Source organism: Salvelinus alpinus, chromosome 18 (genome assembly GCF_045679555.1).
Source record: "Salvelinus alpinus chromosome 18, SLU_Salpinus.1, whole genome shotgun sequence".
NCBI classification, from domain to species: domain Eukaryota; kingdom Metazoa; phylum Chordata; class Actinopteri; order Salmoniformes; family Salmonidae; genus Salvelinus; species Salvelinus alpinus.
In genome coordinates this window covers 34,762,973-34,785,410 of record NC_092103.1, presented here as the reverse complement: position 1 = coordinate 34,785,410, position 22,438 = coordinate 34,762,973, and the positions used below count along the sequence as shown (strand labels likewise).

General features: G+C 47.1%; 1 protein-coding gene across 4 annotated transcripts in view; it reads right to left on the bottom strand.

Moving 5' to 3' along the window:
- The window catches only part of LOC139544520 (zinc finger FYVE domain-containing protein 16-like), a 56,714-nt gene that overhangs the window by 5,734 nt on the left and 28,542 nt on the right, over nucleotides 1–22,438 (bottom strand). Inside the window, exons 5-11 of one of the 4 annotated variants that reach the window (XM_071351704.1) lie at nucleotides 11,878–12,054; nucleotides 11,438–11,601; nucleotides 10,965–11,304; nucleotides 10,430–10,585; nucleotides 9,860–10,084; nucleotides 2,618–2,700; nucleotides 1,595–1,699 (exon numbers count right to left, since the gene is read on the bottom strand). In XM_071351704.1, the coding sequence (XP_071207805.1) occupies nucleotides 1,595–1,699; nucleotides 2,618–2,700; nucleotides 9,860–10,084; nucleotides 10,430–10,585; nucleotides 10,965–11,304; nucleotides 11,438–11,601; nucleotides 11,878–12,054 (1,250 nt within the window). Of the gene's footprint in view, nucleotides 1–1,594; nucleotides 1,700–2,617; nucleotides 2,701–9,859; nucleotides 10,085–10,429; nucleotides 10,586–10,964; nucleotides 11,306–11,437; nucleotides 11,602–11,877; nucleotides 12,055–22,438 lie in introns of all 4 variants that reach the window. The other 3 variants (XM_071351706.1, XM_071351707.1, XM_071351705.1) reach the window with 3 other exon arrangements.

Genomic DNA, 22,438 nt, shown 5'->3' with positions numbered 1-22,438 from the left:
CGCTTGATGGTTTTTGCAACTGCACTTTAAGAAACTTTCAAAGTTCTTGACATTTTACATTTTGACTGACCTTCATGTCTTAAAGTAATGATGGGCTGTCCTTTCTCTTTGCTTATTTGAGCTGTTCTTGCCATAATATGGACTTCGTCTTTTACCAAATAGGACTATCTTCTGTATACCCCCCCACTGTGTCACAACACAACTGATTGGCTCAAAAAGAAATTCCACAAATTAACTTTTAAGAAGGCACACCGGTTAATTGAAATGCATTCCAGGTGACTACCTCATGAAGCTGGTTGAGAGAATGCCAAGAGTGTGCAAAGCTGTCATCAAGGCAAAGGGTGGCTACTTGAAGAATCTAAAATATATTTATTTTGATTTGTTAAACACTTTTTTGGTTACTACATGATTCAATGTGTTATTCCATAGTTTTGATGTCTTCACTATTATTCTACAATGTAGAAAATAGTAAAAATAAGAAAAACCCTTAAATGAGTAGGTGTTCTAAAACCTTTCACCGGTAGTGTAGTTATACAGTAATGCACCAAGAAAAACACATGCACACCAGGGTTTCCGTTAAGAAAATTTGGCGGCGGACAAATGACAGGCAAGATTTAAAATCACCAGATGTATGAGAAAACTCCCAGAGCCATTTGCATTGGGTGCTTAACTGTGCTCAGAATGACAGACAGTACCAGCCCTCCTATTAGGCAGGAGGACCACTAGGGCGGCAGATTGACGAGGGTGGAATTTTCTGAGCTAAACTGAACAAGATGCACCTCCAACAACATATGTTGCCCCCATCTGCTAGGGCACCAAGGCCATCTGCCAGGGCACCAAGGCCATCTGCCAGGGCACCAAGGCCATCTGCCAGGGCATCAAGGCCATCTGCCAGGGCACCAAGGCCATCTGCTAGGGCACCAAGGCCATCTGCTAGGGCACCAAGGCCATTAACCAAAATAGCCAATTAAAATGGATTTGAAAACCAAAAAACATGAGCTTTTCTGTTAAGAAAAACTTAAGTGTATGTTTGTAAAATGTACAGAACTTTTTATCAGACTTTTGATTACATAACGCCAGCCATGTTGCACAAATATAATGTAGGATAATTAATATTAACGTCTGAAGGCTTGAATCTGACATACTTGAAGCACCGTTCGTTTAGATCGGAGAGAAAGGCCAGTGCCTGTTGCGCACCGCAACATCACCCTTCTGGCAATCTGAGTGGAGGCAGTCAGCTTTTCTGAAACTATTTAAACATAATTGTTTAAAACAAGGGCTTTTTTTTGTTTCAAAGTAGCCTATCCAAATTCCGACCATAAGAATGATGAAATGACATTCAAAACAGTATTTATCATGTTCTATCGGTTTTCTAAAGGCACAACCCGTGTCATATTCACAACCCGTGTCATATTCACAACCCCTGTCATATTCACAACCCATGCTAGTTGTTACATCTTTAGATCTTCCCTCTCAACATTTCTAAAATAGATGTTCATCTCTGTCACATAGGCTATGGAACCGCTCGCATCATGTGCGCTGTTTAGAATGGTGTTTTCCTGGGAACCCTGAGACACACACATATTGGTCTTACCTCAGGGAAGCTGCTCTTGGGAATGTCGATGTAGCTGTGGCCCATCTCCATGTGGATCCTCAGACCCTCCACAGCAGGCAGACTGTACTGGTAGTTCCTCAGGTCCTGTTGATGATCACAACACACACGTCACCGGTTTATTTTGGGGACATTAACAGTATGTGGCCTACACATCTCTTTAAAGTCATTATTGGACAGAAATGACACACTGTGTGTGTGTGTGTGTGTGTGTGTGTGTGTGTGTGTGAGTGTGTGTGTGAGTGTGTGTGTGAGTGACTGAGTGACTGAGTGAGAGACGTTCGTTCGTGTGTTCTGAAGGCAGCAAACCTAACTACTGTACCACCTGAGACCACTAAAGGCTCCCCTCTCCTCCCGCCAGACAACAGCTGTCAGGGAACCAAACTACTGCAGTATGTTCTCCCATCGGAGACCTGATCTAGCTCTGTGTGTCATTTCTGTCCTCCGTCTCTAATTTTATTTTATTTATTTTATTTCACCTTTATTTAACCAGGTAGGCCAGTTGAGAACAAGTTCTCATTTACAACTGTGACCTGGCCAAGATAAAGCAAAGCAGTGCGACACAAACAACAACACAGAGTTACACATGGAATAAACAAACATACAGTCAATAATACAATAGAAAAAGTCTATATACAGTGTGTGCTAATGAGGTAGGATAAGGGAGGTAAGGCAATAAATAGGCCATAGTGGTGAAATAATTACAATATAGCAATATTGGCTGGCCTCCTGCGGGAAAACACACTGCACAGCATACGGCTCAGTGATCATCACAGACGATCAGGGAGACGGGTCTTAACTCTGCTTTACATCAGGGCTAGAGACCTACATTTACTGCCTGGCTTCAGTGTGATGTGAATGGTTATTATCAATGTTTTAGAGTGATCAAATTGCTAAAAGAAAAGGAAATACTCTAAAATACATGAGATTTACAATACAAAACTCCAGCTACTGTATTCTTTATGTGTATGTGTATGTGTGTGTGTGTGTGTTTTCAGTACTTACAGCCAACAGGTTCATGATGGTGTGTCCTGTCTCTCTGAACACAGTTTCTCTGAAGCGGACGCTGACCAGAGTGCTGGGGTACACTGCAAAAAAAACCCAAAGGTAATTAGAATCAGGCTCCACATTCATCTAAACACTTGTTGTAACAATTTCATTATTATTTCACCATGTCATTACTGTAAGTTATGGGCGCGTGAGTAAAGTGAAAGCAGAGATGATCGCAGTAGTCTACAGCAGATATCTAGGTTTGAAATAGCTATCAAAACAGATTTGACTTTAAAAAGCAGTCAAAGTGAATAGCCTTCTAAAGCGAATTACCATGAACACTACATGACCAAATGTGGACACCTGGTTTTTATTTTTATTTTATTTCACCTTTATTTAACCAGGTAGGCTAGTTGAGAACAAGTTCTCATTTGCAACTGCGACCTGGCCAAGATAAAGCATAGCAGTGTGAACAGACAACACAGAGTTACACATGGAGTAAACAATAAACAAGTCAATAACATGGTAGAAAAAAAGAGAATCTATATACAATGTGTGCAAAAGGCATGAGGTAGGCAATAAATCGAATAATTACAATTTAGCAGATTAACACTGGAGTGATAAATCATCAGATGATCATGTGCAAGAAGAGATATTGGTACTGGTGTGCAAAAGAGCAGAAAAGTAAATAAATAAAAGCAGTATGGGGGGTGAGGTAGGTAAATTGGGTGGGTAGTTTACAGATGGACTATGTACAGCTGCAGCGATCGGTTAGCTGCTCGGATAGCAGATTTTTAAAGTTGTTGAGGGAGATAAAAGTCTCCAACTTCAGAGATTTTTGCAATTCGTTCCAGTCGCAGGCAGCAGAGAACTGGAAGGAAAGGCGTCCAAATGAGGTTTTAGCTTTAGGGATGATCAGTGAGATACACCTGCTGGAGCGCGTGCTGCGGGTGGGTGTAGCCATCGTGACCAGTGAAATGAGATAAGGCGGCACTTTACCTAGCATAGCCTTGTAGATGACCTGGAGCCAGTGGGTCTGACGACGAACATGTAGCGAGGGCCAGCCGACTAGGGCATACAGGTCGCAGTGGTGGGTCGTATAAGGTGCTTTAGTAACAAAACGAATGGCACTGTGATAAACTGCATCCAGTTTGCTGAGTAGAGTGTTGGAAGCTATTTTGTAGATGACATCGCCGAAGTCGAGGCTCGGCAGGATAGTCAGTTTTACTAGGGTAAGTTTGGCGGCGTGAGTGAAGGAGGCTTTGTTGCGGAATAGAAAGCCGATTCTTGATTTGATTTTGGATTGGAGATGTTTGATATGAGTCTGGAAGGAGAGTTTGCAGTCTAGCCAGACACCTAGGTACTTATAGATGTCCACATATTCTAGGTCGGAACCGTCCAGGGTGGTGATGCTAGTCGGGCGTGCGGGTGCAGGCAGCGAACGGTTGAAAAGCATGCATTTGGTTTTACTAGCGTTTAAGAGCAGTTGGAGGCCACGGAAGGAGTGTTGTATGGCATTGAAGCTCGTTTGGAGGTTAGATAGCACAGTGTCCAAGGAAGGGCCGGAAGTATATAGAATGGTGTCGTCTGCGTAGAGGTGGATCAGGGAATCGCCCGCAGCAAGAGCAACATCATTGATGTATACAGAGAAAAGAGTCGGCCCGAGAATTGAACCCTGTGGTACCCCCATAGAGACTGCCAGAGGACCGGACAACATGCCCTCCGATTTGACACACTGAACTCTGTCTGCAAAGTAGTTGGTGAACCAGGCAAGGCAGTCATTAGAAAAACCGAGGCTACTGAGTCTGCCGATAAGAATATGGTGATTGACAGAGTCGAAAGCCTTGGCCAGGTCGATGAAGACGGCTGCACAGTAATGTCTTTTATCGATGGCGGTTATGATGTCGTTTAGTACCTTGAGCGTGGCTGAGGTGCATCCGTGACCGGCTCGGAAACCGGATTGCACAGCGGAGAAGGTACGGTGGGATTCGAGATGGTCAGTGATCTGTTTGTTGACTTGGCTTTCGAAGACCTTAGATAGGCAGGGCAGGATGGATATAGGTCTGTAACAGTTTGGGTCCAGGGTGTCTCCCCCTTTGAAGAGGGGGATGACCGCGGCAGCTTTCCAATCCTTGGGGATCTCAGATGATACGAAGGAGAGGTTGAACAGGCTGGTAATAGGGGGTGCGACAATGGCGGCGGACAGTTTCAGAAATAGGGGGTCCAGATTGTCAAGCCCAGCTGATTTGTATGGGTCCAGGTTTTCCAGCTCTTTCAGAACATCTGCTATCTGGATTTGGGTAAAGGAGAAGCTGGGGAGGCTTGGGCGAGTAGCAGCGGGGGGGGCGGGGCTGTTGGCCAAGGTTGGAGTCGCCAGGAAGAAGGCATGGCCAGCCATTGAGAAATGCTTGTTGAAGTCTTCGATTATCACAGATTTATCGGTGGTGACCGTGTTACCTAGCCTCAGTGCAGTGGGCAGCTGGGAGGAGGTGCTCTTGTTCTCCATGGACTTTACAGTATCCCAGAACTTTTTGGAGTTAGAGCTACAGGATGCGAATTTCTGCTTGAAAAAGCTGGCCTTTGCTTTCCTGACTGACTGCGTGTATTGGTTCCTGACTTCCCTGAACAGTTGCATATCGCGGGGGCTCTTCGATGCTATTGCAGTTCGCCACAGGATGTTTTTGTGCTGGTCGAGGGCAGTCAGGTCTGGAGTGAACCAAGGGCTATATCTGTTCTTGGTTCTGCATTTTTTGAACGGAGCATGCTTGTCTAATATGGTGAGGAAGTAACATTTAAAGAATGACCAGGCATCCTCAACTGACGGGATGAGGTCAATATCCTTCCAGGGTACCCGGGCCAGGTCGATTAGAAAGGCCTGCTCGCAGAAGTGTTTTAGGGAGCGTTTGACAGTGATGAGGGGTGGTCGTTTGACCGCAGACCCGTGGCGGATACAGGCAATGAGGCAGTGATCGCTGAGATCTTGATTGAAGACAGCAGAGGTGTATTTGGAGGGCAGGTTGGTCAGGATAATGTCTATTAGGGTGCCCATGTTTACGGATTTAGGGTTGTACCTGGTGGGTTCCTTGATGATTTGTGTGAGATTGAGGGCATCAAGCTTGGATTGTAGGACTGCCGGGGTGTTAAGCATATCCCAGTTTAGGTCACCTAACAGAACAAACTCTGAAGCTAGATGGGGAGCGATCAATTCACAGATGGTGTCCAGGGCACAGCTGGGAGCTGAGGGGGGTCGGTAGCAGGCGGCAACAGTGAGAGACTTATTTCTGGAGAGATTAATTTTTAAAATTAGAAGTTCGAACTGTTTGGGCATAGACCTGGAAAGTATGACAGAACTTTGCAGGCTATCTCTGCAGTAGATTGCAACTCCTCCCCCTTTGGCAGTTCTATCTTGACGGAAAGTGTTATAGTTGGGTATGGAAATCTCAGAATTTTTGGTGGCCTTCCTAAGCCAGGATTCGGACACGGCAAGGACATCAGGATTGGCAGAGTGTGCTAAAGCGGTGAGTAAGGCAAACTTAGGGAGGAGGCTTCTGATGTTGACATGCATGAGGCCAAGGCTTTTTCGATCGCAGAAGTCAACAAATGAGGGTGACTGGGGACATGCAGGGCCTGGGTTTACCTCCACATCACCCGAGGAACAGAGGAGTAGTAGGATGAGGGTGCGGCTAAAGGCTATCAAAACTGGTCGCCTAGAGCGTTGGGGACAAAGAATAAAAGGAGCAGATTTATGGGCGTGGTAGAATAGATTCTGGGCATAATGTGCAGACAGGGGTATGGAGGGGCGCGGGTACAGCGGAGGCAAGCCCAGGCACTGGGTGATGATAAGAGAGGTTGTATCTCTGGACATGCTGGTCTCAATGGGTGAGGTCACCGCATGTGTGGGGGGTGGGACAAAGGGGGTATCAGAGGTACGGAGAGTGGAACTACAGGGTCCATTGCAAACCAAAACAATGACAATGAAAACTAGCCTGAACAACAGTATGCAAGGCATATTGATATTTGAGAGAGACATACAATAAGGCATAAAGTGATTGCAGGTCTTGATTGGGAGAGCTAGCTAAAACAACAGGTAAGATAACAGCAGCAATAACAGGGTGCTAGTCTGACACAGCAACAACAGGTAAAAAATGGCGATGACTAGGCAGAGAGGGTCGGATTAACTACACACAGATCCTGAGTTAAAGCACAGAGCCGACAGATAAGACACAAATAAACAGAATGGAGTACCGTGAATTAATGGACAGTCAAGCATGCATCAGCTATGTAGCCAAGTGATCATAGTGTCCAGGGGGCAGCCGTAGATGGAGCAGAGGAGGCCTCCACTAAGCTAGCACGCGGCGTGTAAAGTTAGTAGCCCGGGGGGTGGTCTGCTCAGACGGAGGGGGTCTGCTCAGACGTGGTTGTGTCGACAGAGAATCCAAGCCAGATGGCGATGGCGAAAGAGAGGTTGTGAATTGTAGAATAGTGTTTGCTAACTGGTGCTAGCTTCGTGGCAGTGGCAGTGGCACTAGCTCTTCAGCTAGCCGGCAGATGGGCCTAGCTCGAGGCTAGCTCAAGGCTAACTGGTGCTTGCTTCGGGACAGAGGTGTTAGCCAGTAGTAGCCACTCGGTTGCAGCTAGCTAGCTGTGATGATACGGTGTAATTGTCCAGAGCTTGCGTCAGGAATCCGGTGATGTGGTAGAGAAAAAGCAGTCCTATATGCTCTGGGTTGATATCGCGCTTGCAGCTAGCCGGCAGATGGGCCTAGCTCGAGGCTAGCTCAAGGCTAACTGGTGCTTGCTTCGGGACAGAGGTGTTAGCCAGTAGTAGCCACTCGGTTGCAGCTAGCTAGCTGTGATGATACGGTGTAATTGTCCAGAGCTTGCGTCAGGAATCCGGTGATGTGGTAGAGAAAAAGCAGTCCTATATGCTCTGGGTTGATATCGCGCTGCAGCTAGCCGGCAGATGGGCCTAGCTCGAGGCTAGCTCAAGGCTAACTGGTGCTTGCTTCGGGACAGAGGTGTTAGCCAGTAGTAGCCACTCGGTTGCAGCTAGCTAGCTGTGATAATACGGTGTAATTGTCCAGAGCTTGCGTCAGGAATCCGGTGATGTGGTAGAGAAAAAGCAGTCCTATATGCTCTGGGTTGATATCGCGCTTGCAGACTGGCAGGTATCGGCCCGGTATTGAAGCTGGCTGTGTCCGAGTTAAGGGCGAAGACCGCAGCAGTGGCTAACTGACTACTAGCTAGTTATCTGGCTAGCTTCTGATTGGGGTTACGGTTCAAAAGTATATAAAAAATAGCAGGTCCGTACCACATTGGGTGAGGCGGAATGTAGGAATGTATATTCAGTTCCTAGATGGAAAGTGAAATTAAAATAAATACGAAATGTATACGAAAAATACGAATACTATTTACACGGGACAAGACAGGACAAAGACACATCCGACTGCTACGCCATTCTTGGTTGTCGAACATCTCATTCTAAAATCATGGCCATTAATATGGAGTTGGTCCCCCTTTGCTGCTATAACAGCCTCCACTCTTCTGGGAAGGCTTTCCACTAGATGTTGGAACATTGCTGCGGGGACTTGCTTCCATTCAGCCACAAGAGCATTAGTGAGGTCGGGCACTGATGTTGGGTGATTAGGCCTGGCTCGCAGTCGGTGTTCCAATTCATCCCAAAGGTGTTTGATTGTGTTGAGGTCAGGGCTCTGTCAAGGCCAGTCAAGTTCTTCCACACAGATCTCGACAAACCATTTCTGTATGGACCTCGCTTTGTGCACGGGGGCATTGTCATGCTGAAATAGGAAAGGGCCTTCCCCAAACTGTTGCCACAGAGTTGAAATCACAGAATTGTCTAGAATGTTATTCTAAGCAGTAGCGTTAAGATTTCCCTTCACTGGAACTAAGGGGCCTAGCCCAAACCATGAAAAATAGCCCCAGACCATTATTCCTCCTCCACCAAACTTTACAGTTGGCACTATGCGTTGGGGCAGGTAGCGTTCTCCTGGCATCCACCAAACATAGATTCGTCCGTCGGACTGCCAGATGGTGAAGCGTGATGCATCACTCCAGAGAACGCGTTTCCACTGCTCCAGAGTCCAATGGCGGCGAGCTTTACACCACTCCAGCCGATGCTTGGTGATCTTAGGCTTGTGTACGGCTGCTTGGCCACGGAAACCCATTTCATGAAGCTCCCGGCGAACAGTTCTTCGGCTGACGTTGCTTCTTGTGCTGACGTTGCTTCCAGAGGCAGTTTGGAACTCGGTAGTGAGTGTTGCAACCGAGGACAGAGGATTTTTACACGCTACGCGCTTCAGGACTCGGCGGTCCCGTTCTGTGAGCTTGTGTGGCCTACAACTTCGCGGCTGAGCCGCTGTTGCTCCTAGACGTTTCCACATCACCATAACAGCACTTACAGTTGACCGGGGAAGCTCGAGCAGGGCAGAAATTTGACCAACTGACTTGTTGGAAAGGTGGCATCCTATGACGGTGCCACGTTCAAATTCACTGAGCTCTTCGGTAAGGCCATTCTACTGCCAATGTTTGTCTATGGAGATTGCATGGCTGTGTGCTCGATTTTATACACCTGTCAGCAACGGGTGTGGCTGAAATAGCCAAATCCACGAATTTGAAGGGGCGTCTTTTGTATATATAGTGTATATACTTTTGTATATATAGTGTACACTGAGTGTACAAAACATTAAGGAGACCTTCCTAATATTTAATTGCACCCCCCTTTTGCATTCACGACAGATTCAATTTGTCTGGGCATGAACTCTACAAGGTGTTGAAAGCGTTCTACAGGGATGCTGGCCCATGTTGACTCCAACATTTCTGTCAAGTTGGCTGGATGTCCTTTGGGTGGTGGACCATTCTTGATACACACGGGAAACTTTTGAGCGTGAAAAACCCAGCAGCGCTGCAGTTCTTGACACAAACCTGTGCGCCTGGCACCTACTACCATACCCAGTTTAAAGACACAAATATTTTGTCTTGTCCATTCACCCTCTGAATGGCACACATACACAATCCATGTCTCAGTTGTCTCAAGGCTTAAAAATCCTTCTTTCACCTGTCTTCTCCCCTTCATCTACACTGATTGAAGTGGATTTAACAAGTGACATCAATAGCTTTCACCTGGATTCACCTGGTCAGTCTAAGTGTTGGAAGGAGCAGGTGTTCATAACGTTTTGTATACTCAAGTGTATTTATTCCCACTGAACTTAGACAGGCTAGTAACTGTTGGGGGCTCACCACTGTGTTCTGCTCCCAGCCGTAGCAGCAGTCTGAGGGGGAACACTTTGGCCCAGGGCACCTCCAGCCTCTGGATGAGCAGACCACAGAGGAAGGGCTGTGGGGGCAGACAGAGGCCCTCCAGGGGCTGGAAGGTAGGGGAGTAAAACAGCACGCCGCCGTGCTCCTTACTCCCCAGGAAACTACCTGTAAACGCCACGTTGCCCAGCTCCTCTACATACTTCCCTGGAGGAGAGGAGGGAGAGACACATAGTGGGCAGTGTGTGTGTGTGGCTTTCTAGGTGTGCGTGTGTGGGTGTCCTGGTATGTGTGTTACCTCTCTGTGCGTCCTGGTAGATGGAGAGGCGTGGCAGAGTGTGTGTGTGTGTGGGTGTCCTGGTATGTGTGTTACCTCTCTGTGCGTCCTGGTAGATGGAGTGGCGTGGCAGAGTGTGTGTGTGTTACCTCTCTGTGCGTCCTGGTAGATGGAGTGGCGTGGCAGAGTGTGTGTGTGTTACCTCTCTGTGCGTCCTGGTAGATGGAGTGGCGTGGCAGAGTGTGTGTGTGTGGGTGTCCTGGTATGTGTGTTACCTCTCTGTGCGTCCTGGTAGATGGAGAGGTAGAGTGTGAACAGGTCTTTGGGCAGAGCCCTCTCCTCTGGCAGAACCTCCAGGATGAACACTATCTCCCTCTGTCCCACAGTCTGTAGACCACTGGAGCCCATACACCAGCACTTCCTACAGCAGTCTACAGCACAGTAGACATACACACAGTGAGGATACACAGACAAATACAGACACACATTGCCTGCAAAACACCTACGACCACAATCTGATAAAAATAACAGAGATACATACACACAGGATACACATTCGTTTTTAGAATGGGGCTAGGGGTACATCTCAATACTCTCTCCTTGTCAACTTTGCTTTAATAAGAACTGATCTGAAAGAATTGGACAGGTGAAAGCTAGCCCCCAGTAGGCATCGGCTAGGCTACATTGCTTCACTTGTCCCGTCTTTACAGATCAGTGCAGATGAAGGAAAGGATACAAGAGGAAGACACTTCACATTATTGAGATGTACCCCAGGTAGAATAGGAGGGTAGAGATGGGTGTTCAACTCACAAGTGACCAGTTTGACGTTGACCAGCAGGTTTGCGTTGAGGACAAAGGTCAAAGGTCGCGGCCCTCCCTCCTCCAATAGGAGAAGGATCTGGCAGGGGGCGGGGCGCTCCTCCACCAATAGATCCCCCCCTCCTTCCTCCTCTCCGGTGATGATGAGTAGAGGTGGCAAACCCTCCTCATCCTCTGGCAGCAGACTGGGGCTCCTCTCTACACAGCCCCCCATCCCACACAGCAGGCTGTAGTCCCAGGGTCCTGACACTGGGGGGCGCACCACCTCCACTAGGGACGACACACCACCCTCCGATACCGCTGCAGAGCCAGGGGACACTCTGCTGCCAGCCTGGAGGACACAGACGGATAAGAGATGGATGGATAGACGTATTAACATACAGAAAGAGAGATAAATGTATGTGTCAAGGTTACATGTGTATGTGCACTTTATGTGTGTTTCTGTGTGGGGTCTAGCCACATACGTGTGTCTCAGTGATGCCTCTTATCGTAGGTGGGTCAGGTGTGACAGGGCTGGACTCCTGGGAGCCCCTCCTGCCGGTCACAGAGAGCCTGGTGGTGTTGGCCACCTCTCCATTGGGCAGAATGCCATCTGCAAACCACACACGCTTCTGCTCACGAGGACAACCTGACACATGCACCACACAGGGACAGGAACTTCTGTCACTTCCCCTTTCATTTCAACTGTTGTTTAGATTAGAGTGTCAAAATTAATATAAATGTGAAACAAACCGAAAATAAAACAAGAAATACAAAATCAGAAAAAAATACAAATAAAATGTAATCATAACCAAACTGTGGCTGAATAAGCTATTCTATGGAGAGTAACAGGATGTTTACCGCTTTTGGGACTACGGTTACACAACTAGCGACTACAACGGCCCATGTAGGGTTGCATACGTACCATCGCTGCCAGGGTTTTTGAGCACGGAGACAGGCACCATGACGGTGGGCGGGGGGGAGTTGAGGGTGCCTGCAGCCCAGGCCTGCTGCAGGGGGGGGATGGTGCTGCAGTACTCTGACGGGACGTTGGGGTTGGGGCTCGGACCTGGCGGACTCCTCATACGCTCCAGCGCCTGGGCTAGAGGGGAGAGGGAGGGGAGAGACAGGTAGGTACAGTCGTGGCCATAAGTTTTGAGAATGACACAAATTTTCACAAAGTCTGCTGCCTCAGTTTGTATGATGGCAATTTGCATATACTCCAGAATGTTATGAAGAGTGATCAGATGAATTGCAATTAATTGCAAAGTCCCTCTTTGCCATGAAAATGAACTGAATCCCCAAAAAACATTTCCACTGCATTTCAGCCCTGCCACAAAAGGGCCAGCTGACATCATGTCAGTGATTCTCTCATTAACACAGGTGTGAGTGATGACGAGGACAAGGCTGGAGATCACTCTGTCATGCTGATTGAGTTCGAATAACAGACTGGAAGCTTCAAAAGGAGGGTGGTGCTTGGAATAATTTTCTTCCTCTGTCAACCATGGTTACCTGCAAGGAAACACGTGCCGTCATCATTGCTTTGCACAAAAAGGGCTTCACAGGCAAGGATATTGCTGCCAGTAAGATTGCACCTAAATCAACCATTTATTGGATCATCAAGAACTTCAAAGAGAGCGGTTCAATTGTTGTGAAGAAGGCTTCAGAGCACCCAAGAAAGTCCAGCAAGCGCCAGGACCGTCTCCTAAAGTTGATTCAGCTGCGGGATCGGGGCACCACCAGTACAGAGCTTGCTCAGGAATGGCAGCAGGCAGGTGTGAGTGCGTCTGCATGCACAGTGAAGCGAAGACTTTTGGAGGATGGCCTGGTGTCAAGAATGGCAGCAAAGAAGCCACTTCTCTCCAGGAAAAACATCAGGGACAGACTGATATTCTGAAAAAGGTACAGGGATTGGACTGCTGAGGACTGGGGTAAAGTCATTTTCTCTGATGAATCCCCTTTCCGATTGTTTGGGGCATCCGGAAAAAAGCTTGTTCTAGAGAAGACAAGGTGAGAGCTACCATCAGTCCTGTGTCATGCCAACAGTAAAACATCCTGAGACCATTCATGTGTGGGGTTGCTTCTCAGCCAAGGGAGTGGGCTCACTGACAATTTTGCCTAAGAACACAGCCATGAATAAAGAATGGTACCAACACATCCTCCGAGAGCAATTTCTCCCAACCATCCAGGAACAGTTTGGTGACAAACAATACATTTTCCAGCCTTATGGAGCACCTTGCCATAAGGCAAAAGTGATAACTAAGTGGCTTGGGGAACAAAACATTGATATTTTGGGTCCATGGCCAGGAAACTCCCCAGACCTTAATCCCATTGAGAACTTGTGGTCAATCCTCAAGAGGCGGGTGGACAAACAAAAACCCACAAATTCTGACAAACTCCAAGCATTGATTTTGCAAGAATGGGCTGCCATCAGTCAGGATGTGGCCCAGAAGTTAATTGACAGCATGCCAGGGCAGATTGCAGAGGTCTTGAAAAAGAAGGGTCAACACTGCCACTATTGACTCTTTGCATCAACTTCATGTAATTGTCAATAAAAGCCTTTGACACTTATGAAATGCTTGTAATTATACTTCAGTATTCCATAGTAACATCTGACAAAAATATCTAAAGACACTGAAGCAGCAAACTTTGTGGAAATTAATATTTGTGTCAATCTCAAAACTTTTGGCCACGACTGTAGAGGTAGGCAGAGAGGAAAGAGCATTAGCATACAAACATGGGACATGAACACAGACAGAGGTCAGGGGGCAAGACCGAGTACACAATTTGTATACAGTATGTACACAGATCTGGACATGATTGTCAATACACAGAGATGCATACACGGATGTACAAACTGATCTAGACATATGATGTTCTGTGCTATAGCTAATTAACATTGTTGTATGGAATGTTTGGCATGAAGTAGAAGCATTTCTTGTATATAGCCTCTGTAAACGTAAATGGTGAACTGTAATCAAAACAACCGTTCCACCACCTCTCCTGGCCAGACACTCCAATATGCATACAGCAATCTACTGTAGACAGATGGAGGCCCAGCATCACATGGAGACAGCTCTCCCTTTTACACTACTGAGCCCTACAGAGCTGAACCAAGCCAAGCTGTACTGGGCTGGCCTGGTTACGCATCCAGTTGCTGGAACCGTGCTGGAAAAGACAATGTCAGAGCCAGCAAAGCGAAGTTTAGGTCGGCACTATTGTGTGAATCAGGCAAGAGTGAGCGCGCAATGATGGGGAAAACAAGAGAATGGAGAAAGACAGAGAGCGAGAGGGCGAGATGGGGAGAGCGAGAGATGGGGAGAATGAGGGCGAGAAAGGGAGAGAGAGAGAGGGCGAGAAAGGGAGAGAGAGAGGGCGAGAGAGAGAGCGGGCGAGAGAGGGCGAGAGAGAGGGCGGACAAGAGAGAGAGGGCAAGAGAGAGAGAGAGGGTGAGAGAGAGGTAGGGCGAGAGAGAGAGAGGGTGAGAGAGAGGTAGGGCGAGAGAGAGAGAGAGAGAAAGGAGAAAGGTAGGGCGAGAGAGAGAGAGAGAGAGAGAGGGCGAGAAAGAGGGCGAGAGAGAGAGAGGGCGAGAGAGGGAGAGAGAGGGCGAGAGAGGGAGAGAGAGGGCAAGAAAGGGAGAGAGAGAGAGGGTGAGAAAGGGAGAGAGAGGGCGAGAGAGAGAGGGCAGGCTAGAGAGAGAGGGCGGGCGAGAGAGAGAGAGAGGGTGGGCAAGAGAGAAAGAGGGCGGGCGAGAGGGTGAGAGAGAGAGTTAGGGCGTGCAAGAGAGAGAGAGGTAGGGTGAGAGAGAGAGGTAGGGCGAAAGAGGTAGGGCGAGAGAGAGAGAGGTAGGGCGAGAGAGAGAGGGCGAGAGGGAGAGAGGGCGAGAGAGAGCAAGAGAGAGAAAGGGCGAGAGAGAGAGAAAGGGCGAGAGAGAGAGAAAGGGCGAGAGAGAGAGAGAGGGCGAGAGAGAGCAAGAGAGAGAAACGGCGAGAGAGAGAGAAAGGGCGAGAGAGAGAGAAAGGGCGAGAGAGAGAGAAAGGGCGAGAGAGAGAGAGAGAGAGGGCGAGAGAGAAGGCGAGATAGGGAGAGAGAGAAGGCGAGATAGGGAGGAGAGAGGGCGAGAGAGAGGGCGAGATATAAGGAGTGAGAGAGAAAGAGAGAGAGGGCGAGATAGAGGGAGAGAGAGAGAGAGGGCGAGATATAGGGAGAGGGAGGGAGAGAGGGCGAGAGAGAGAGGGCGAGATATATAGAGAGAGAGGGGGAGATATATAGAGAGATATATACAGTTCAAGCTAGAAGTTTACATACACCTTAGCCAAATACATTTAAACTCAGTTTTTCACAATTCCTGACATTTAATCCTAGTATAAAGTCCCTGTCTTAGGTCAGTTAGGATCACCACTTTATTTTAAGAATGTGAAATGTCAGAGTAGAGAGAATAGTAGAGAGAATTATTTATTTCAGCTTCTATTTCTTTCATCACATTCCCAGTGGGTCAGAAGTTCACATACACTCAATTACTATTTGGTAGCATTGCCTTTAAATTGTTTAACTTGGGTCAAATGTTTCAGGTAGCCTTCCACAAGCTTCCCAGAATAAGTTGGGTGAATTTTGGCCCATTCCTCCTGACAGAGCTGGTGTAACTGAGTCAGGTTTGTAGGCCTTGCACGCACACGCTTTTTCAGTTCTGCCCACAATTTTTCTGTAGGATTGAGGTCAGGGCTTTGTGATGGCCACTCCAATACATTGACTAGTGTACTTAAGCCATTTTTCCACAACTTTGGAAGTATGCTTGGGGTCATTGTCCATTTGGAAGACCCATTTGCAACCAAGCTTTAACATCCTAACTGATGTCTTGAGATGTTGCTTCAATATATCCACATAATTTTCCTACCTCATGATGCCATCTATTTTGTGAAGTGCACCAGTCCCTCCTGCAGCAAAGCACCCGCACAACATGATGCTGTTACCCCCGTGCTTCACGGTTGGGATGGTGTTCTTCGGCTTGCAAGCCTCCCCCTTTTTCCTCCAAACATAACGATGGTCATTATGGCCAAACAGTTCTATTTTTGTTTCATTAGACCAGAGGACATTTCTCCAAAAAGTACGATCTTTATCCCCATGTGCAGTTGCAAACCATAGTCTGGCTTTTTTATGGCGGTTTTGGAGCAGTGGCTTCTTCCTTGCTGAGCGGCCTTTCAGGTTATGTTGATATAGGACTCGTCTTGCCGTGGATATAGATACTTTTGTACCGGTTTCCTCCAGCATCTTCACAAGGTCCTTTGCTGTTGTTCTGGGAATGATTTGCACTTTTCGCACCAAAGTACGTTCATCTCTAGGAGACAGAACGCGTCTCCTTCCGGAGCGGTATGACGGCTGCGTGATCCCATGGTGTTTATACTTGCGTACTATTGTTTGTAAAGATGAACATGGTACCTTCAGGCGTTTGCAAATTGCTCCCAAGGATGAACCAGACTTGTGGAGGTATACCATTTTTTTCTGAGGTCTTGGCTGATTTCTTTGGATTTTCCCATGATGTCAAGCAAAGAGGCACTTTGACTTGTGAAAAATGACTTGTGTCAAACATAAAGTAGATGTCCTAACCGACTTGCAAAAACGATAGTTTGTTTAACAAGAAATTTGTGGAGTGGTTGAAAAATAGGTTTTGATGACTTCAATCTAAGTGTATGTAAACTTCAGACTTCAACTGTATATATATATATATATATACATTGGGGAGAACAAGTATTTGATACACTGCCGATTTTGCAGGTTTTCCTACTTACAAAGCATGTAGAGATCTGTAATTTTTATCATAGGTACACTTCAACTGTGAGAGATGGAATCTAAAACAAAAATCCAGAAAATCACATTGTATGATTTTTAAGTAATTAATTTGCATTTTATTGCATGACATAAGTATTTGATACATCAGAAAAGCAGAACTTAATATTTGGTACAGAAACCTTTGTTTGCAATTACAGAGATCATACGTTTCCTGTAGTTCTTGACCAGGTTTGCACACACTGCAGCAGGGATTTTGGCCCACTCCTTCATACAGACCTTCTCCAGATCCTTCAGGTTTTGGGGCTGTCGCTGGGCAATACGGACTTTCAGCCTGCGGCCTTGCGAGGGTTAACACGTTTAAATGTTTTACTCACCTCAGCTGGAGTGAAGGAAAGCCCGCAGGTTTTGGTAGCGGGCCGTGTCAGTGGCACTGTATTGTCCTCAAAGCGAGCAAAAAAGTTATTTAGTCTGTCTGGGAGCAAGACATCCTGGTCCGCGACGGGGCTGGTTTTCTTTTTGTAATCCGTGATTGACTGTAGACCCTGCCATATACCTCTTGTGTCTGAGCTGTTGAATTGCGACTCTACTTTGTCTCTATACTGACACTTAGCTTGTTTGATTGCCTTGCGGAGGGAATAGCTACACTGTTTGTATTCGGTCATGTTTCCGGTCACCTTGCCCTGGTTAAAAGCAGTGGTTCGCGCTTTCAGTTTCACGCGAATGCTGCCATCAATCCACGGTTTCTGGTTTGGGAATGTTTTAATCGTTGCTGTGGGTATTACGTTGCCAATGCACTTTCTAATGAACTCACTCACCGAATCAGCGTATTCGTCAATGTTGTTGTTGGACGCAATGCGGAACACATCCCAATCCCCTGATCGTGGAATCAGATTGGTCGGACCAGCGTTGAACAGACCTGAGCGCTGGAGCTTCTTGTTTTAGTTTCTGTTTGTAGGCTGGAAGCAACAAACTGGAGTCGTGGTCAGCTTTTCCGAAAGGAGGGCGGGGGAGGGTCTTATATGCGTTGCGGAAGTTAGAATAACAATGATCCAGGGTTTTACCAGCCCTGGGAGCACAATCGATATGCTGATAGAATTTAGGGAGTTTTGTTTTCAGATTAGCCTTGTTAAAATCCCCAGCTACGATGAATGCAGCCTCAGGGTGTGTGGTTTCCAGTTTACATAGAGTCAGATAAAGTTCGTTCAGGGCCATCGATGTGTCTGCTTGGGGGGGAATATATACGGCTGTGATTATAATCGAAGAGAATTCCATTGGTAGATAATGCAGTCGACATTTGATTGTGAGGAATTCTAAGTCAGGTGAACAGAATGACTTGAGTTCCTGTATGTTGTTATGATCACACCACGTCTCGTTGATCATGAGGCATACACCCCCGCCCCTCTTCTTATCAGAAAGATGTTTGTTTCTGTCGGTGCGATGCGTGAAGAAACCAGCTGGCTGCACCGACTCTGTTAGCGTCTCTCGAGTGAGCCATGTTTCCGTGAAGCAAAGAACGTTACAGTCTCTGATGTCTCTCTGGAATGCTACCCTTGCTCGGATTTCTTCAACCTTGTTGTCAAGAGACTGGACATTGGCGAGTAGTATGCTAGGGATTGGAGCGCGATGTGCCCGTCTCCGAAGCCTGACCAGAAGACCACTTCGTTTGCCCCTTTTACGGCGTCGTTGTTTAGGGTCGCCGGCTGGGATCAGATCCATTGTACTGGGTGGAAGGCAAAACACAGGATCCGCTTCGGGAGAGTCATATTCCTGGTCGTAATGATAGTGAGTTGACGTTGCTCTTATATTCAGTAGTTCCTCCCGACTGTATGTAATGAAACCTAAGATTACCTGGGGTACCAATGTAAGAAATAACACGTAAAAAAACAAAATACTGCATAGTTTCCTAGGAACGCGAAGCGAGGCGGCCATCTCTGTCGGCGCCGGACCTGCCGTGTAGTTCTGGGCTGATCCCTCACCTTCCTCATGATCATTGTTGCCCCACGAGGTGAGATCTTGAATGGAGCCCCAGACCGAGGGTGATTGACCATCATCTTGAACTTCTTCCATTTTCTAATAATTGCGCCAACAGTTGTTGCCTTCTCACCAAGCTGCTTGCCTATTGTCCTGTAGCCCATCCCAGCCTTGTGCAGGTCTAGAATTTTATCCCTGATGTCCTTACACAGCTCCCTGGTCTTGGCCATTGTGGAGAGGTTGGAGTCTGTTTGATTGAGTGTGTGGACAGGTGTCTTTTAAACAGGTAACGAGTTCAAACAGGTGCAGTTAATACAGGTAATGAGTGGAGAACAGGAGGGCTTCTTAAAGAAAAATTAACAGGTCTGTGAGAGCCGGAATTCTTACTGGTTGGTAGGTGATCAAATACTTATGTCATGCAATAAAATGCAAATGAATTACTTAGAAATCATACAATGTGATTTTCTGGATTTTTGTTTTAGATTCCGTCTCTCACAGTTGAAGTGTACCTATGATAAAAATTACAGACCTCTACATGCTTTGTAAGTAGGAAAACCTGCAAAATCGGCAGTGTATCAAATACTTGTTCTCCCCACTGTATATATATATATATATATATATAGAGAGAGAGAGAGAGAGAGAGAAAGAGAGAGAGAGAAAGAGAGAGAGAGAGAGAGAGAGGGTGCTATATACACTGCTCAAAAAAATAAAGGGAACACTAAAATAACACATCCTAGATCTGAATGAATGAAATATTCTTATTAAATACTTTTTTCTTTACATAGTTGAATGTGCTGACAACAAAATCACACAAAAATTATCAATGGAAATCAAATTTATCAACCCATGGAGGTCTGGATTTGGAGTCACACTCAAAATTAAAGTGGAAAACCACACTACAGGCTGATCCAACGTTGATGTAATGTCCTTAAAACAAGTCAAAATTAGGCTCAGTAGTGTGTGTGGCCTCCACGTGCCTGTATGACCTCCCTACAACGCCTGGGCATGCTCCTGATGAGGTGGCGGATGGTCTCCTGAGGGATCTCCTCCCAGACCTGGACCGCCAACTCCTGGACAGTCTGTGGTGCAACGTGGCGTTGGTGGATGGAGCGAGACATGATGTCCCAGATGTGCTCAATTGGATTCAGGTCTGGGGAACGGGCGGGCCAGTCCATAGCATCAATGCCTTCCTCTTGCAGGAACTGCTGACACACTCCAGCCACATGAGGTCTAGCATTGTCTTGCATTAGGAGGAACCCAGGGCCAACCGCACCAGCATATGGTCTCACAAGGGGTCTGAGGATCTCATCTCGGTACCTAATGGCAGTCAGGCTACCTCTGGCGAGCACATGGAGGGCTGTGCGGCCCCCCCAAAGAAATGCCACCCCACACCATGACTGACCCACCGCCAAACCGGTCATGCTGGAGGATGTTGCAGGCAGAAGAACGTTCTCCACGGCGTCTTCAGACTCTGTCACGTCTGTCACATGTGCTCAGTGTGAACCTGCTTTCATCTGTGAAGAGCACAGGGCGCCAGTGGCGAATTTGCCAATCTTGGTGTTCTCTGGCAAATGCCAAACGTCCTGCACGGTGTTGGGCTGTAAGCACAACCCCCACCTGTGGACGTCGGGCCCTCATACCACCCTCATGGAGTCTGTTTCTGACCGTTTGAGCAGACACATGCACATTTGTGGCCTGCTGGAGGTCATTTTGCAGGGCTCTGGCAGTGCTCCTCCTTGCACAAAGGCGGAGGTAGCGGTCCTGCTGCTGGGTTGTTGCCCTCCTACGGCCTCCTCCACGTCTCCTGATGTACTGGCCTGTCTCCTGGTAGCGCCTCCATGCTCTGGACACTACGCTGACAGACACAGCAAACCTTCTTGCCACAGCTCGCATTGATGTGCCATCCTGGATGAGCTGCACTACCTGAGCCACTTGTGTGGGTTGTAGACTCCGTCTCATGCTACCACTAGAGTGAAAGCACCGCCAGCATTCAAAAGTGACCAAAACATCAGCCAGGAAGCATAGGAACTGAGAAGTGGTCTGTGGTCACCACCTGCAGAACCACTCCTTTATTGGGGGTGTCTTGCTAATTGCCTATAATTTCCACCTGTTGTCTATTCCATTTGCACAACAGCATGTGAAATGTATTGTCAATCAGTGTTGCTTCCTAAGTGGACAGTTTGATTTCACATAAGTGTGATTGACTTGGAGTTACATTGTGTTGTTTAAGTGTTCCCTTTATTTTTTTGAGCAGTGTATATAGAGAGAGGGTGAGATATATATGGAGAGGGTGAGATATATACAGAGAGAGGGTGAGACATATAAACAAAAAAAGAAACGTCCTCTCACTTTCAACTGCGTTTATTTTCAGCAAACTTAACGTGTAAATATATGTGTGAAATTTTTATTTATTTCACCTTTATTTAACCAGGGAGGCTAGTTGAGAACAAGATCTAATTTACAACTGCGACCTGGCCAAGATAAAGCAAAGCAGTTCGACACATACAACAACACAGAGTTACACATGGAATTAAACAAACATACACTCAATAATACAGTGGAAAAAGTATATACACAGTGTGTGCAAATGAGGTAGGATAAGGGAGGTAAGGCAATAAATAGGCCATGTTGGCGAAGTAATTCCAATGTAGCGATACTGGGGTGCAAAGGAGCAAGATAAATAAATACAGTATGGGGATGAGTTAGTTGGATGGGCTATTTACAGATGGGCTATGTACAGGTGCAGTGATCTGTGAGCTGCTCTGACAGCTGGTGCTTGAAGCTAGTGAGGGAGATATGAGTCTCCAGCTTCAGTGATTTTTGCAGTTTGTTTCAGTCATTGGCAGCAGAGAACTGGAAGGAAAGGCGGACAAAGGAAGAATTCGCTTTGGGGGTGACCATTGAGATCGCGTGCTGCGGGTGGGTGCTGCTATGGAGACCAGTGAGCTGAGATAAGGCGGGGCTTTACCTAGCAGAGACTTGTAGATGACCTGGAGCCAGTGGGTTTGGCGACGAGTATGAAGCGATGGCCAGCCAATGAGAGTGTACAGGTCGCAGTGGTGGGTAGTATATGGGGCTTTGGTGACAAAACGGATGGCACTGTGATAGACTACATCCAATTTGTTGAGTAGAGTGTTGGAGGCTATTTTGTAAATGACATCGCCGAAGTCGAGGATCGGTAGGATGGTCAGTTTTACGAGGGTATGTTTGGCAGCATGAGTGAAGGATGCTTTTTTGCAAAATAGGAAGCCGATTCTAGATTTAATTTTGGATTGGAGATGCTTAATGTGAGTCTGGAAGGAGAGTTTACAGTCTAATCAGACACCTAGGTATTTGTAGTTGTCCACATATTCTAAGTCAGAACCGTCCAGAGTAGTGATACTTGACGGGCGTGCAGGTGCAGGCAGCAACCGGTTGAAGAGCATGCATTTAGTTTTACTTGCATTTAAGAGCAGTTGGAGGCCACGGAAGGAGAGTTGTATGGCATTGAAGCTCGTCTGGAGGTTAGTTAACACAGTGTCCAAAGAAGGGCCAGAGGTATACAGAATGGTGTCGTCTGCGTAGAGGTGGATCAGAGAATCACCAGCAGCAAGAGCGACATCATTGATGTATACAGAGAAGAGAGTCGGCACGAGAATTGAACCCTGAACCATAGAGACTGCCAGAGGTCCGGACAACAGGCCCTCCGATTTGACACACTGAACTCTATCAGAGAAGTAGTTGGTGAA